The 16,169-nt window shown below is 31.2% G+C and overlaps 1 protein-coding gene and 1 non-coding gene across 2 annotated transcripts; one reads left to right on the top strand and one right to left on the bottom strand.

The window, feature by feature from the left end:
• Positions 1-236: 236 nt before the first annotated feature.
• Positions 237-4,301, top strand: LOC120212125 (F-actin-capping protein subunit alpha-like). Its single transcript, XM_039210541.1, has 10 exons — positions 237-441; positions 620-735; positions 1,427-1,516; positions 1,744-1,808; positions 2,346-2,507; positions 2,677-2,755; positions 2,880-2,957; positions 3,359-3,433; positions 3,513-3,548; positions 4,173-4,301. The coding sequence occupies exons 1-10, from the start codon at positions 339-341 to the stop codon at positions 4,278-4,280; spliced, it is 912 nt and encodes a 303-aa protein (XP_039066472.1). The 5' UTR covers positions 237-338; the 3' UTR covers positions 4,281-4,301.
• Positions 4,302-4,728: 427 nt separating this feature from the next.
• TRNAE-UUC lies at positions 4,729-4,800 on the bottom strand. Its single transcript has one exon. It is a non-coding gene; the product is annotated as a tRNA-Glu (tRNA).
• Between the last annotated feature and the right edge of the window lie 11,369 nt (positions 4,801-16,169).

The raw sequence follows: 16,169 nt of genomic DNA on the forward strand, positions 1-16,169 counted from the left end.
ATTGTATGAACTGAGTGATCTCAGTGAAAAAAGAATTATTGTTATTCTTTGGGGACTCGGGTTCAAGTACAATGAATGTCAAGAATGTAAACGTTTAATGTCAAACGTTAAGAGTTAATTTTGAATATATCCCTTTTATTATAACAATATATTAAAAAAAAAGGAAACATAGCAGTTTATGTGAACAAAACGATGACGTACCGCGAACCAGAAAAACCTGTTCATTTCCTGTCATTCTTTCATTTTTCCTTCCAAACAAACACTCCTCATCCCTTCGTTTTTACTCTTTAAAATTTGATTTCTTTTAAAGAGCACGAAAGAAAAAGAGAAAAACAGTTATGGCGGAAGAAGAACCGGAGCTAACCGACGAGCAGAAGAAAGGAATCGCCAAATGGTTCCTCATAAACGCTCCCGCCGGCGAAATCCAATACGTAGCCAAAGGTCCTTTTTCTCCATTGTCGTTTCGGTCTTCGCCATTGCCTTACGTTTTCTTTGAATCTCATGATCGATGGGTTTTCTGTTTTGACGAATTAGTTGTATTTTTTTTATCTCCTTTCAATAATTCGTATTTGATTTGGACCGGACGATCTCGTTTTGCCTTCGCGGTTATTTTTGGCAGATTTAAAAGCGGTTTTAAAAGATGATGAAGTATACAATGAGGCGGCAGAGGAGGCGTTTCGCATTTACAACAAATCTCACCTGATTTCCCTCAAGATGCCTTGTGGATTCGGAGATGTAAGTTTTGGAATTAGAAGTCGCTGAATTTGATTTCATTCTTTATAATAATTTGAAAATTAAAGTATTTTTTCAAAAGGATATTCGTAACTCAAATTTCTAGTAGCATTATTATATTTCCCCCGGTTAGATTTTCAGGAACGTGAGAGGAATTGCTTAGAATTTAGTTCATGCATTATTGTTCTGGAGAATTGCATTTGTTGTCGAATTGTGGATGCTACATCTATGTTAATTGGATCGAACACACGGATGTTAATTTTTTTTCTCATCAATTTCATATGCTTGAAGTTAGAGGATTATATCCTCACAATCAGGTCCGGTTATGAATCGGATACAGGTATTTCAAGAAAAAAAAAATAGTCCAAAGAGCACGGCACTTTATAGAGATGTTTTAGTTCTATTATTTGTGAGCTTTTCTTGGTAAGTTGCATGACTAGGTTTCAAGGTTTATATGGCATTTAAGAGTGTTGTTGTTGTTTGCTTTGATGGCAATGTTTAGATATTGGGCTCTTTTTCACATGGCTATGGTACTTAAGTCGTCTGCTTAACTCAATTTCTAATGTTGACTTATTATTTCTATCAAATAGGATGATAGTCGATATCCGGCCTGTTTGTCGAGATGATGGTTTCATTGAATTTGGTTGTAAAAAAATCTAATTATTTTGATTTTCTTTCTTCAATTGGAGTTTAGGTGTTGGTTACATCATACGGGGAGCTTCATGACAACGAGTATCTAGACCCCAAGACGACCCAAGTTGCCATAGTCGACCATCTCAAACAGGTATCTTTCGGCCTTATTAACGCATCTTGTGATTTAAAATTTTTATTTCCATACAAAGTTGACAACCTTTGCTGTAATAATATCCTTCCCTGAAATTGAAGTTTTTAGCAGAGCAAGTAGATTATAGGTTAGTATTCCCCTCTGCACATATGATGCTTGTCTTTTAGCCCAAAAACACATATCAATTGATTTAAATTTATATATTGTGATGTGCTAAATTGGTTCAGGTTTGTAAAGGGGTGAGACCGGCCACAGACGAGGAGCTTCCTTCCCCGTATATTGAGGAATACCGGTATGCATTACAACTCTGATGAACTAATATTGTTTTTAATTGATTCGATATAAACTATTATGAACATTATTCTCTCTGTATACTGTAGCTGACATTATAATTCAGATCACTAGATTCCAAGTGTCCATTTCCTTCATTGGCCTAATCCAGATTGCAAGCTCCTCACTCCTCACTTCTAACTTATTCCATGTTTTGCCGAACCAGCTAGCCCAAACAGGAAAAATACTAGGTGTCATGTTCCAAGTAACAATTCCTTACATGGATTGATACTCCCAGGAACCATAACCTTATATATTTTTTTTTCAGCAAGTAATAAGTTTGATAGTTTTTCACATTGAGGATATACTTCTTTATTCTGTCTTGATTTTCATCATTATTGCTGAATCAAACATGCATCATGAAGAGAGAAGAACCCATAATTTCTATTTTGAAAAATTTGGCAAAAGTCAATGATTGTGTATGGATGGGATTGATGCATTTCTTTGTGCAGTACTTCAATTACTGCTTGTAATTAATTTCTTTGTTCTTATTTTTCAGCTATGCTCTGGAAGCGGAATTGCAGAAGTATGTTGCTGAAGCTTTTCCAAAAGGTTCTTGTTCAGTTTACTGTACTAATGGAAAAGATGTGGAGGAACCTGGATCTGATTTTGAGCTTGTTGCAGTGATTTCTTCTGCTCGAAATAGCCCCCATAATTTCTGGTGCGTGAAGTTTATTAGATTACAATGTAGTAGTAACTTTTGTAGTGATTACTCATTTACTTGATTGTAAAACCAACTAGCTATTCGGTCAACTGTTAGTAAGTTGATATTGGTCACATAGACACGTGACTATTTATGTTCTAAGAACAAGTTTTTTCATATTGTTTAGCAACGGAAGTTGGCGTGCTGTATGGAACATTGAGTTCAAAGACGATATTCAAATTCTGGAGTTAAAGGGAAAATGGAAGGTATTTCAATACTCCTTATGATGAATGCATGGCATATTGGGTGCCCTTTTTCTCCTTGCATTTCAGATCTGAATAAATATAAAGTTACATAAACCTACTATAACTAAGTTCTTTCTATTCTCAGGTTGGTGCGCACTATTTTGAAGAGGGAAATGTGCAATTAGATGCAAAACGTGAATGTAGAGATTCTGCAATGTTTCAGGTTATTACAATATTAACTATCTCTTTCAATATTGTAGGATCATACAGTCTAGAGTTACTTAACATTGAAGTTTTCGATCTTGTTGGCGTAGTATGTGCCATGTATGGCTCCTGGTTGATGTGTTAACGCAAATGTTTCTAAGCTCGTGCTACCCATGTCACTCTAAGACTTATATTTGAGTAATGGACAAGGGTATGTGTTCGAGGTGGTATGTTCGATTCTTTTCAAGGTTTTATATTTGGACTTTGGAGGATCCTTGGAGAATCATATATCTATACCCATTTATGCATATGAATCGGACTCGGACAATTAATAGAAAGTGAAAGTCGAGCAACATAGCTTGCTACCATGTCATGGTGTTAGTTGTTTGCATATGTTTATACCTACTGTGTTTGTTTCAGGGCCCGGATGAAACTGCAACTGCCGTAGTCCATCTCATTCGCATCCATGAGAACGAGTACATGGCATCTCTTGAGGTTGTTTTAAATTTATCTGGTTAATTTTAAATGCTTGAGTTTTCTTGGATTCTCTACTGATCATCAAGGGATGATGCAGGGTTCGTATTTGGATCTCTCGGATAACACTTTCAAGGTATGTTTTATTTTAAAGTCTTCGAACTGAAAAGCGTTAGATTTGTACCGTTTTTACTTTCATGGTTGGCCATTAGGCTCTTCTTTTCTTTTGCGTTTCATTTATGGCATACTGTATGACTACATATTTCTCAATCATTCTGGTTTATATCACGTTTTCATGTAACAATGGGTGTAATCAAGTCGAGTTGAGCTCGAGCTTTTAGGAACTTGACTTTGAGCTTGCCGGGAATTCTGAGGCTCATAGTTCGACTTGAGCTTGAATGTGGTTCGCGTTTAAAGCTGAAGCTCGGTGATTAGGCTCATTTACCTGGTAAAAAGATGGGCTAGATCTTTTGCTTGGCTTCAAGCTATATTATTAGTGTTTGAGCTCAAGTTCGAATTGAAAATTTTCAATACTAACTAAAATCATAAAACAAAAACGACTAAGCTCATGAATTACTCGAGTCTTGCATTATGATCTTGAACTCAGCTTGCTAGATAGCTTGATGTGCACAAGCTCGACAACGACCGAGCCAAATTCGATTTTCTTTAACTGAATCTGAACGACAAGAGTTCATCCAGATGCCTACTTCTGGAATCCCTGGAAACGCAGCTCTCTTAAACACTCATGTGTGCAATGCAGGAACTTCGGAGGAAACTTCCGGTTACTCGGACCTTATTTCCATGGCACAAGACTTTGCTATTTAGCTTTAAAAGAGAGATGGACGAAGAACTCGGAATCAGGAAGTGACTATATGATATCGAAAAAGGCTTTGGAGCCAATCCCCTTAATGCATGCGTCGAGTTCGACCGGATCCCCGGTCACCTGGCTCATTGTATTTTTAGTGCAGTTCCGAGAGTTTACAAGCTCTCATGTACTATCATGTATAGAAACTTTTCCTTTGAACAGTTCCAATTTTACTTTCCTTTGTGTAAGCATTCGATTCCATGACACTTGACTAAGTTGAAATTAGGCACTTGGAATAGAACCACTAAAGATTAGGTAATATTGAGCATAAATTATGACTTATGAGAAAAAATATAAATATAAATATAAAAAATCATAAAGTAAAATATAGATATAATCTTTTTATATATTAATGAAAAAAATATATACTGTATAATGAAATTTCAATGAAATATATATATATATAATTCAAAATTAATTTTTAAAAAAATCGTGTAAAAATCTTACAAAATTCCATTGCCGGGAATTGAACCCGGGTCTCCTGGGTGAAAGCCAGATATCCTAACCACTGGACAACAATGGATTTGTTGTCTTGTTTTTTAAATATATTTCATTACTCTTTTTAGAAATCAGCTTGTTCAATCAAAAAGAAAATGAGTTGGGTTTTTATTGGTACTATTATTAAAAGGTTTATATTGTTTTTTATATATATTTTGAAGGATAAATACGAGTCCTCAATGTAAAGGTCTAGCTTGTTACAATCAACGACAGTTTTGTTGATAAAAATTAACATTAATGCAATTCATTAAATTCAATTGTTTTAAGTTTGATCGATTGATTAACAAAATACATTGTAGACTTAGAGTCTGTTTGTTTAATTGTAATCGGTTTTTCGGAAAATGAATTACTGAAATTTGAATTACTGGAATTTGAATTACTGGAATTTGAATTCTGGAAAATGAATTACATTTTTTGAAAACGTTTTCCGGAAAATGTTTTCCGTATAATGAATTACATTTTTCTGGAAAACATTTTATGATGTTTGGAAGATGTTATTTAAACATTTTTTCCACTAGTTGAAGAGTTTTTTAAAAATTATTTATTACAAATATTAAATACAATAAATAATATTATTTATCATAAAACTTATTTATTTATTATTAAATAGTATTTTTATAATTTTAATAATAAAAAATATTAATTTTTGTATATTTTAGTGAAATAAAATATAATATTAATTATTTATTAAGTAATAGTGTTATATTATATTTTAAAAATATTAATTAGTATATTTTAAATATCTTTATTAAATATTATTTAAATATATAAATATATTATTATTATTAAATAAAAAAATATTATATATTATAAAAAATATAATATCTTATATTATTATAATTGATTATTTTATATACTAAAAATATTAAAATATATCTTATATTATTATAAAACATAATATTATATTATTAAAAACATATATTATATTATTATATTTAATAAATAAATAAATAAATAATATTTTGATGAAATGATATTAAAATATTTTATTAATATTAAATTCATAAAATAAAATTATTTTGAGTATTTATTCTTTGAAGTGAAAAGTTCGGAAAATGACTTACGGAAAATGAATCCGTAAGTCATTTTCCAGAAAACACAAAGAAATTTTGTTATTAGGAAAATGAATTACGTTCCGGAAAACCAATTACGTGAAACAAACACTGTAAAACATTTTCCGAAAAACGAATTACGTGAAACAAACACGGAAATTCGGGAAAACCAATTCCGTAATTCTAATTACGGTAAACAAACAGACAATTATTCTCTTGAAGAATCGATATTTTTCCAATTATTTTAATATAAAATAAATTAATTTATCATATTGATAGGAAATATCTTCTTTTTTATTATATGTTCAATGATCTTTTTTATATTAAAGAAATAATTAAACATTGAATATGTATGAATTATATGAATAGAACAGAAAACTATATATGTGTGCAATTTGAGTATTAGAAGTCCAAATTAAAGACTTCTCCTGCTATCATCTCTTCAAACTGAAGATACGTTTTTGGCTTGACCCTCAAGTCAATGTCTTATAAATATATATATATATATATATATTAAAGATTTCATTATTAAAAATAATTATAAATTTTGAATATAAATTATAAAATAAATACGAAACATTTAAAAATATTGATTGTGACAATAACATTTATTTACGTTCAATTCCCACCAACTCTCCTTCAAAGTTGATAAGTAATCTATTAATACAAACAAATACCATCGTCTAAAGTTTCTCCCATTAGGTTTACTATGATTTCAAATGATACATTGAATAAGGCTATTATTATATATAGATAGGGACAATCCGTTCATACCATGTAAAAATTTAATTTTATAATTTTTTATGATTGTTGGATGTGTTTCATGATTTTACGACAATTGTTGTGTTTGTTGCTCATTGGTTGTAATGCTAAGTAGTCTGATACCTTACTCAAGTAGTCAAGTTCATTACTAGTTTCAGACATCTTAGTCGCTCTTATCATATTTCTCCTCAATACCCCTGAAGTGGAGGGACAACTTATATGTTCTTGGTTAACTGACATTGTAACACCCTAAACCAGTACGACACACAGTATACCAATTAGGATGCTACACAGAACCACCGAAGTGGCTAACCAATATTTTCTTACTTTCTCAGACTTAAACAATCATTTTTAAATAAATAAATCACCATAAAATAAAATATATTAAAAACTTTTACACTGGGGAGCTCCAAAATGAAAATATTTTTATATCCAAATAATACAGACCAACTTTAAATTGAATCTACGACTCAACTAGACAACAATGTTTACAAATATAAGTGCCCTTTTAAAATGATGAGACGTACTCTGAATCTGCTATGGGTCTGGACCTCTGTCGCTCTAGTTCTCCTCGACTACTACCTAATCTGCGTAAGGAAACAAATTCCAAACGCTGAGCTAACTAGCTCAGTGTCACACTAACAACTAGGTCATACTAAAAGTGCATCAAGGAAATACATCAAGCTATCTCATCTCAAACATTAGTGAGTATCCTTGTGATACTTACTATCTACTCTAAGGTAGACATCATCGTGTGGCTGAGGGATCTTTGCATCTTGGAGATCACACACCCCTCTAGTCTATCGAGACTGGTTGCTCGGAATCTCTATATCGATCAACCCCCTCAACTAACCCACCCCTCACGGGTGTCAGACCTTGCACCTTAGTTATTCAGTTTAAAGTGTCTCAAACACCACCTATAGATATCCGGACTGAATTTATACTTTCGACGTCTCTAGCTTTTCTGAAGGAACTCGGGTGTCCGAAACATTTCCCGAACATTCAAACAAGGCTAGTCTTATTTAATCATAATTATTCTCATTTCTATGTTTGAATTAATCATAATTATCATTCTCACATGTAGTTTTATTTGGAATTAATTATAAGCTTTTGGGAGAACCTCATTTGATTTTATAATTCCCCCTTAAATTAAAGCCCATTTCTTAACCTTGGTATCGATAATGGCCTTACAATATCGATACCCAGCCCAAGGAATCGATACCCTACTGTTAAGATGCCTTGAAATAAAGAGGGAGTATCGATACTCATATGCGAGTATCGATATTGGGACCTTTGGGTATCGATATTCCCTAGAGTATCAATAAAGGAAATGTTTCTTTATTTAAACTTGTCGAGATAATTCATCTAATTTATATTAGAGATTTGGTCTTGATATTTTTAAATAATTGAACATCCCTTATCTTTTCTAATTAAATATGTAATTTGGGTTAATTGAATTAATTTTTATTTGGTCGAATCAAATTATTTTAATATTGAGTTCTTGGGAGAAATTATTATATTATTTTTGTTTCAATTGGAAAGAGAAATATTCGTCCTAAAGTATTTTCTGGATTATTTTCTCTTCGATTGGAAATATTAGAATATTTTCTATTTCTCCTTAGAATTTTTCGTTAAATAAAAATTGCATGGTTAAATTTGGAATAATAGAATCGTAACTTAAATTTGTATTCGAATTCTTAGATTTTCACTATTTGAGACACTTATAATCGACAGGTTACCAATTTTGGGCGTTGTGGGGTGCTTATCCTTCCCCACATAATCGATCCCCAAACTCCTTTTTTATTATAAAAAAGAATGAATATATAGTTACACATAGACTGGTTTAACTTTTAAAATGATGTTTTCTCAAAAACTCTTTTAAAAGAAATTTTTAGGTATTCGACTTACCTAACCCAAAAAATCGATGGCGACTCCTCACATTTCAAAACCTTTTCAAAGAAAAACCCAAGTCGCACCAATTTTTTCCCGCCATGGCAAAAAATGGTGTCGACAATGTACTTATTTTTTATTTTTTGCATCTTAAATTTTTATTAGCTGGTTGATATTTTAAAATGTAGGGTCGTTTATATTTATTTAATTAGCCTTTTAGAGTGTGTTTGTAAACTAGGATCTTTAAGTGAATAAGAAATTAGTATTTCACATTAGTTTTAATTAGGTAGCAATTCGAGTCGAGTTTTCGTAATAGATGCCTGATTATTTGAATCAATTGCTCGACTCTTAAAATTTATTAATAATTAATATTTTCTAAAAAACCTTTAGGTTTAATAATTTAGATAATAATTAGTTTAGATTTAGTCCTCAATCTTAGAAATTATTAATTTAGGTCTATTCTTTTAGGCTTTTAGAAATTGTTTTTTAAACCTTGACCTTTTTAGTTCCCAAACTTTGATTAGTGTTTTAATTTTGACATAATTAAATAGGTTAAATAGAACCTCCACTTTTAGTTAAATTTCAATATAATCCTCTTAATTTAGGGAATAATCTGAGTCGGCCATCTCGAGAGACCATCTCGAATATTCGATTCGATAATTTATTAAAATCAAATAGAATTAATATTAGAGCCTACATTTTTAGGTTTAAGCTTCTAGGTTCCTTTAATTTCATAATTTGACACCTTAAGCTAGAAAATCCACTAATTTACCTTAGCTTAATTAGGATTAAATAAAATTGTGTTTGATTGCATTGTTTTTTTAAAACCTAAGGCAATGTTCACTTATTAGGGAATTAATGGTATCTCCCGCAAGTATACTCAGTGGGTGACTACTGGTGATTCGAAATAAGTTGACATCCTTTTCAAAGACCGCATCATGTTTTCTAAAAACGAGGCAATATTCTGTTATTAGGCACAATAGCTGAACTCCCGTATTTACGCTTGGAAGCGAATGCTATCGGTCTCAATAAACGAATATCATTTTAACTTTGTATCTGTAATGATTTTCAAATTAAATAAAGATCGAACTCAAAATTTTTGATTTTAAATATAGGGTAATCAACTAGGTACCAAATTTTGGGCGCTTGTGGGATGCTAATCCTTCCCCATGCGTAACTGACTCCCGAACCCGATTTCTGGATTTTCACAAACTTTAAAACTTGTATTTTGATAAAAATAAAATATTTTATTAAAATCATCCGGTTTTTATGGTGTCCCAATTACACCTTAAATGATTGGTGGTGACTCCTACATTTCGAACACTTTTCAAAGAGAAAACCAAAAGGTATCGATCTTTTCCCGCCCGGCGAAAATCGATGTTAACAACCTCCTAAAGTTCAACGATATCTGGTAATTTACCCTTATATTATATTAAATTTCATTAACTTTCAAAGACTAAATAGAAATTATACCATGTTTTGGACCAAGACAACTTCCTTTGAAAGTCGATAAGAGAGCTACGAATACAAACAAATACTATCCGTCTAATATCTTGATAATATATATGTCAAATCCATGCATAGTTGGTATGAATATTCAACCCAGCTTCCCACGCGGAAATGACCTAAACACGCACACACACACACACATATATATATATATATATATATATATATATATATATATATATTCTCAGCAAAGATTGATGTATTAAGGATTTAAGGAAATAAATGAACACTTAAGTTGTGAAAAACCTTCCTATGCCTAAATGAAGGAAAAGAGTACGAGACAACTAAGCAACAAAAAGCAACTCGACAATTGATTTCGCAAACTAAGTAAAAGAAAATACGATTAGACGAAGCAAATGATTTCGATGATAAAGAAATTATCATTATTTTTTGAGGTCTCAAGTTCGAGCACCATAAGTGCTAGGAGTGATGCCACTGTCATCACTTGAATGGAAAAAGAAAATATTTGAATTAAATATAAATTAAATTAAAAAAAACCCTCCAAAAATATTGTGGCACGTGTCTTCATACTATTAGAAGATTAAATATATTGAATTAATTTGAAATTATGACCATTTTGATAGATTGTGTATATAATAAGGACTAATTGTAAATTATACCAAGTTCATTAACTACCACGTCAACATTTCCGTTAGGGTGTGTTTGGTTGGGGGATGTGAGATTCCCATTCCCCGTTTGGTTGGCCGGGAATGTCATTCCCGGTAATCTTACATTATCAATAGTGGATTTTTTGGGGTATATTACCGGGAATGTCATTACCTCCTTTCCTTAGTATTGTTGGATTACCGACGTTTTGGACTAAAATGCCCTTAAAATTATTTTTTTTCCCAAAATATCCTTATTATGTCATTGAATAATGTAGGTTAAATTACAAATTTATTCTTAAACTATTTTAAATTTATAAAAAAAAGTCTATAGTTAAAATTAAGCTCAAGGGTTAAAATAAAATTTTACCATTTCATTAAACTTTTTTATATTTTCAATTTTTTTTTAAAATTATATAAATTTTATGAATTTAAATTTTTTTAAAGAAAATATATAAATATTTTCCAACTTGTTAAAAAAATAAATATATAATAAGGACAATTTGGTTAAATATACATTCCAATAATCTTTTATTCCTTTAACCAAACACGGTAATCTTACATTCTGCTAAACCAACCAAACACAAAATACAACATTCAGTAATCCTATTCTGTGGTAATCTTTTATTCCCACTGGTAATCTTACATTCCGTGAACCAAACGCACCCTTAAGTGTTACGGCTAGTGACCTAATTGAATGCATTCAGATAATTTACCTATAAATTTAATAGTTAAGCCTTAAGTTTTGTTCATGATATAGTTTTGTTCTGGTATTTCACGTACGTGAACTTGTAAGCAGAAATCTTGTTCGTACTCAGTAGGCAGGACCGTGGTTGGGGCGGCGCAAACTGTGCGACCGCGTAGGGCCCCAAAAAATGGGCCCCAAAAAAGAATATATATAGTGGCGTTTTTCTAATAAACGCCACTATAGATGGACCTATTGCGACGTTTTTTCAAAAAAAATCACTATTATTGCGGCTTTATTGATAAAACACCATTATAGATAGATCTATCGCGGCGTTTGTCAAGAAAACGCCACTATTGTTGCCCCAAAATCGAATATATCTAGAAAATAGGGCCCCTTTATAAGAATTTATACAGGGCCCCCGAAAATCCTGCCACGGCCCTGTCAGTAGGTGACATTATAGATGGCTTGGAATATAGTTCTCTCATGTTCTCGAAGAGTGAAAGTTTCCTAAAAGCTCTGGTAAGTGAATGAATTTATCTAGAGATCGTAACCGGTTAAAAGCTGATAGTCGCCGGAGGTTTAATAATACCCATCAGTGAAGTATAGTATACTTTTTCTAAAAGAAATTATATATTTAAAAAGATTATTCTAAATATTGATTTAGTATAAGCTTTGAACCTTAAATTATTATCATATATTTTTTTATAAATAATATAATATATTCATGGTAATATTATTATCTTTTTGGAGAAAACTAAATAAGTGTTTATTACTCAATAACCTGGTTGCGTAGACCGTTAAGTATTTCGATAAATATAAAAGCAAAGATATAATCTCAGTCGTTTATTTCACTTATCTGAAAATCTTAAAAATATATAAAATTAAAAGATTTTACACTACATAAATGATCTTAACTTTTACATATATGTGTGTGTATCAAATCTCTGCGGTCATAGTTGCTATGAGTATTAAAACCAGTTTCTCACGCGGAATTGACCAAAAACACACAAATATTATAATTTATTTATGCTTGGAGATGAAGGTAACCCAATAAATAGCCCCTTTTCTCTTTCAAAACAATCACCCGGAAATAAATTTTCTCGGCAACCAAACATGGGTTGTAGGGTAAACCCTATGCTTTATGTACTTGTTTTACTGTTATCAATTTCACTGCTGTTGCCTCTCCCTTCATGCAGAAACACTGACTTTGGTAAGTCCCTGCTAAAAACATGTTAATTACTTGAGGCCGTGGCTAGGTTGTTGGAGTGTACAAATTCTTATAAGGGCCTATTTTCTAGATATACTCGATTTCGGGCCCCCTATTTTTATGTTTTTAATGGCAACAACTGATATATACTCGATTTCGGGGCCCCTATTTTTATGCTTCTTAATGACAACAACTGATAGATATATTTGATTTCGGGTCCCTATTTTTATGCTTCTTAATGACAATAATTGATAGATATACTCGATATTCGGGCCCTTATTTTTATGCTTCTTAATGGCAACAACGGATAGATATACTCGATTTTGAGGCCCATATTTTTTGGGGGCCTGCGCGGTCGCGCACTTTGCACGCCCTCATCCACGCCCCTGAATTACTTGCATATACTTGCACACGCTCTCTATAGTTGGCGCTCTCCTAAAAATTTTAAATTTTTTTTTTACATTTTCAGTTGATAATCTCTTAAATTTTTGTAAATTGAACTTTTACTATGAAACCTTACGTCTATCCTAATCAAGAATATTCAGTCCCAGTGGTGGATGCAATGTTAATCCTGGAATCCGAATTTTTTTATATTAGTTGTTCATTTTATTATTGGTGCTCACCCTGAAATTTTATTTGTGTTCACTTTATACTAAAAGTTCTTATAATTAATATATGTATGTCCACACTTCAAAATATTCCTAGATCCGCTACTGTTCGTCCCGTGACCTACATCGTGGGTTTAGATTGCGGAGATAGTCTACTTATCATATCATATGTGAATGTATGACAGTATCAATCTATATAATAAACCTTTTATTTTTTGGGTTACTATAGGAAAGGAGGTGAATGATGAGATTAAGAGAAATTTGATCAATGTAGACCCATCACCGGTACATGGACATGGTGATATTCCTAAGCCTAACAGACCTCATAATAGCAAGAAGGCGAAGTTTACTGGCGCAGTCGAAACCCAGGATCATGATTAATGCTCAGTGAATCTAATAATAAAGTGTATTTATCACGATCATGTTCTTCTCATATATTTTTCCTTCGTGTCACATTTTAATTGGCTTTTTAATATAGTCATATAATGTATAAAATTACTAGTTCCGCAAGAATCAAATGATTTCGGTGATAAAAAATTGTTGTTATTCCTTGAGGTCTCGAGTTCGAACACCATAAGTACTAGTAGTGTGAGCGTTCAATGTCAAATAATTGTCGGAATACATAGTCTTAATAGTGAACAACCTTTCATCTCATCAAGAATGAAGTCTAATTTTGAATACTAGCAAAAAAGAATATGTCGAACGTAAAAAAGGATATGAAATTGTAAGTTAATATAAAACATTAATTTCACTTTGACCCTCCAAAAGTTTAAACTTCGATTTTAGTCCCCCGAAATTGTTCTAGAATGCCACGATATCTAAACTGTTCAACATGGTGGCTTAAAGAACATAACTTCAATGGAAATAATATATATTATATGTAAATCTCTGCAGTCGAAAGTTGGAAAACATGGCTGCTTCCAATCAGGAATTGACCAAAACCACAAATCTGATCAAACTTTGTTCTTTATGTATGATTGGAGATTAAGGCAAACCCAAAAAATATCCCTTTCTCCTTCAAAACGATCATTAACCATATCAGAAAACATTTTCTCAGCAACCAAACACAATATATATATATATATATATATATATATATATATATATTTGAATCTGGTCGTTATAAATATATTATTTTTGTTTTATTTTTTCTGGCCTTCGTTATATTGTAAAGTAAATACTGAGTGTTGTAATCAAAACACCAAAAACTGGTCTTGGTGCAGCTGTTCAATCTGTTGCTTTGCCTCCTTGGACACTTGAGTTCGTCTCCCCACCAAAGCCTTTCTATTCAATTTATTTTCCTTTCTTAAGGTGATGTCACGTGTCACCACATGATTGGAAAAAGAAAATATTTGAATTAAATATAAATTAAATAAAAAAGTCTCCCAATAATATTGTGCCACGTGTCTTCATACTATTAGAAGATTAAATATATTGAATTAATTTGAAATTATGACCAATTTGATAGATTGTGTAAGTAATAAGGACTAAATGTAAATTATACCAATTTTATTAACTGTCTCGTCAGTATTTCGGTTAACCGTTAACGGCTAGTGACCTAATTGAATGTATTTAAATAATTGAATGGTCTGATTGCCAATAATTCAAAAATTGTGGTAGAAGTGAAAAGAAGCTATCGTTGGGTGGTCTCTAGTATAGTTTACCCATAAATTTAATAGTTGAACCTTAAGTTTTGTTCGTGATATAGTTTTGTTCTGGTATATCACGTACGTAAACCTGTAAGAAATCTTGTTCGTACTTAGTAGGCAGGGACGGAGCTCCCTTAGAACCTAAGGGTTCCTATTCTTGTTAAAATTTATTTATTTGATATAATTTTAGTTTAATAGTATTTTAGTTTATGTAAAAAAATATTTAAATTTAAAAATATAAAAATTTATTAAATATTTAATCAAGTAGGAGTCGAACTAAAGAATGATAAGTCCGTGTTCTCAAATTTTTGGTCTAATACAATTTAAGTCATTGTAAGTTTAATATTACCAATTAGAAGTTTTTTAAGTTTTGAGTTTTGATTTTTTTTTAAAATTTAGGGTGAATACAAGGTAATATATATAAAGAATTTCAACTATTTAACAATGAACGGTCATACCCCTACGTACGTGCTTGAACTCGGGACCTCAAAGATAACAACAATCTCTTAATCACTAAGGTCGCTTGGTTCATGCTGAATTTCGAGTTTAAATACTTAATAAGTCTTTATATTTTTCTTGAATAGTATAATATTTCGGTATCTACCCATATTTAATTCTGATTTCGTCTCTATTAGTGCTTGAAATATGGTTCTCTCATGTTCTCAAAGAGTGAAAGTAAATAAGTGTTTATTACTCAATAAAAGTTCGTTTATATTTATCTACTAATTAAAATATAAAAAGTAATAAATAAAGTTGCGTAGTAACCGTTAAGTAATTTAATAATTTGACACGGACCTTAAACCACAACGAAGATAATACGCCGAATACCTTTCGTTGTTGTGTTTGACTATTGTCACATTCGATTTTTTAATAGTCTAACGTGCTTATAAGATATATATTTAAAATTCTTTTTAATAATTAATAATATATATCTTGCAAATGCAGCTTTTTAAACCTATAATCTCGAGAAAAAAAATATTTTCATTAACCACTAAGACCACTTACTGGATTCTATTATCGGATACGATTTACTTATTTATCTTCAATATATAATAAATGAGGAAAAATAGAGATGGCGTTGAGTAAACTATTGACTGAGAAAGTTTGTTAATTAGCATTAGTCGGATAATTATGGTGCATCGAGTCAAAGTCTTTGATTTAGAAGACTTTAATTCTATATATATACACATGAGGCATGACTCATTGACATTGGCTAAAGTTTTTAGTTTTATAATTTTGAGATCATCAAATGAGCGAAAATAGACGATTAAGATTAACATTAGGAAAAAGAGTAAGGATATAATCTCAGTCGTTTATTTCACTCATCTGACAATCTTAAAATATGTAAAATTAAAAGATTTTACATTGTATAAATGATCATAACTTTTATATATATATATATATATATATCAAATCTCTGCGGT

Source organism: Hibiscus syriacus, unplaced genomic scaffold, assembly GCF_006381635.1.
Source record: "Hibiscus syriacus cultivar Baekdansim isolate YM2019G1 unplaced genomic scaffold, ASM638163v2 tig00109997_pilon, whole genome shotgun sequence".
In the NCBI taxonomy this organism is placed as follows: domain Eukaryota; kingdom Viridiplantae; phylum Streptophyta; class Magnoliopsida; order Malvales; family Malvaceae; genus Hibiscus; species Hibiscus syriacus.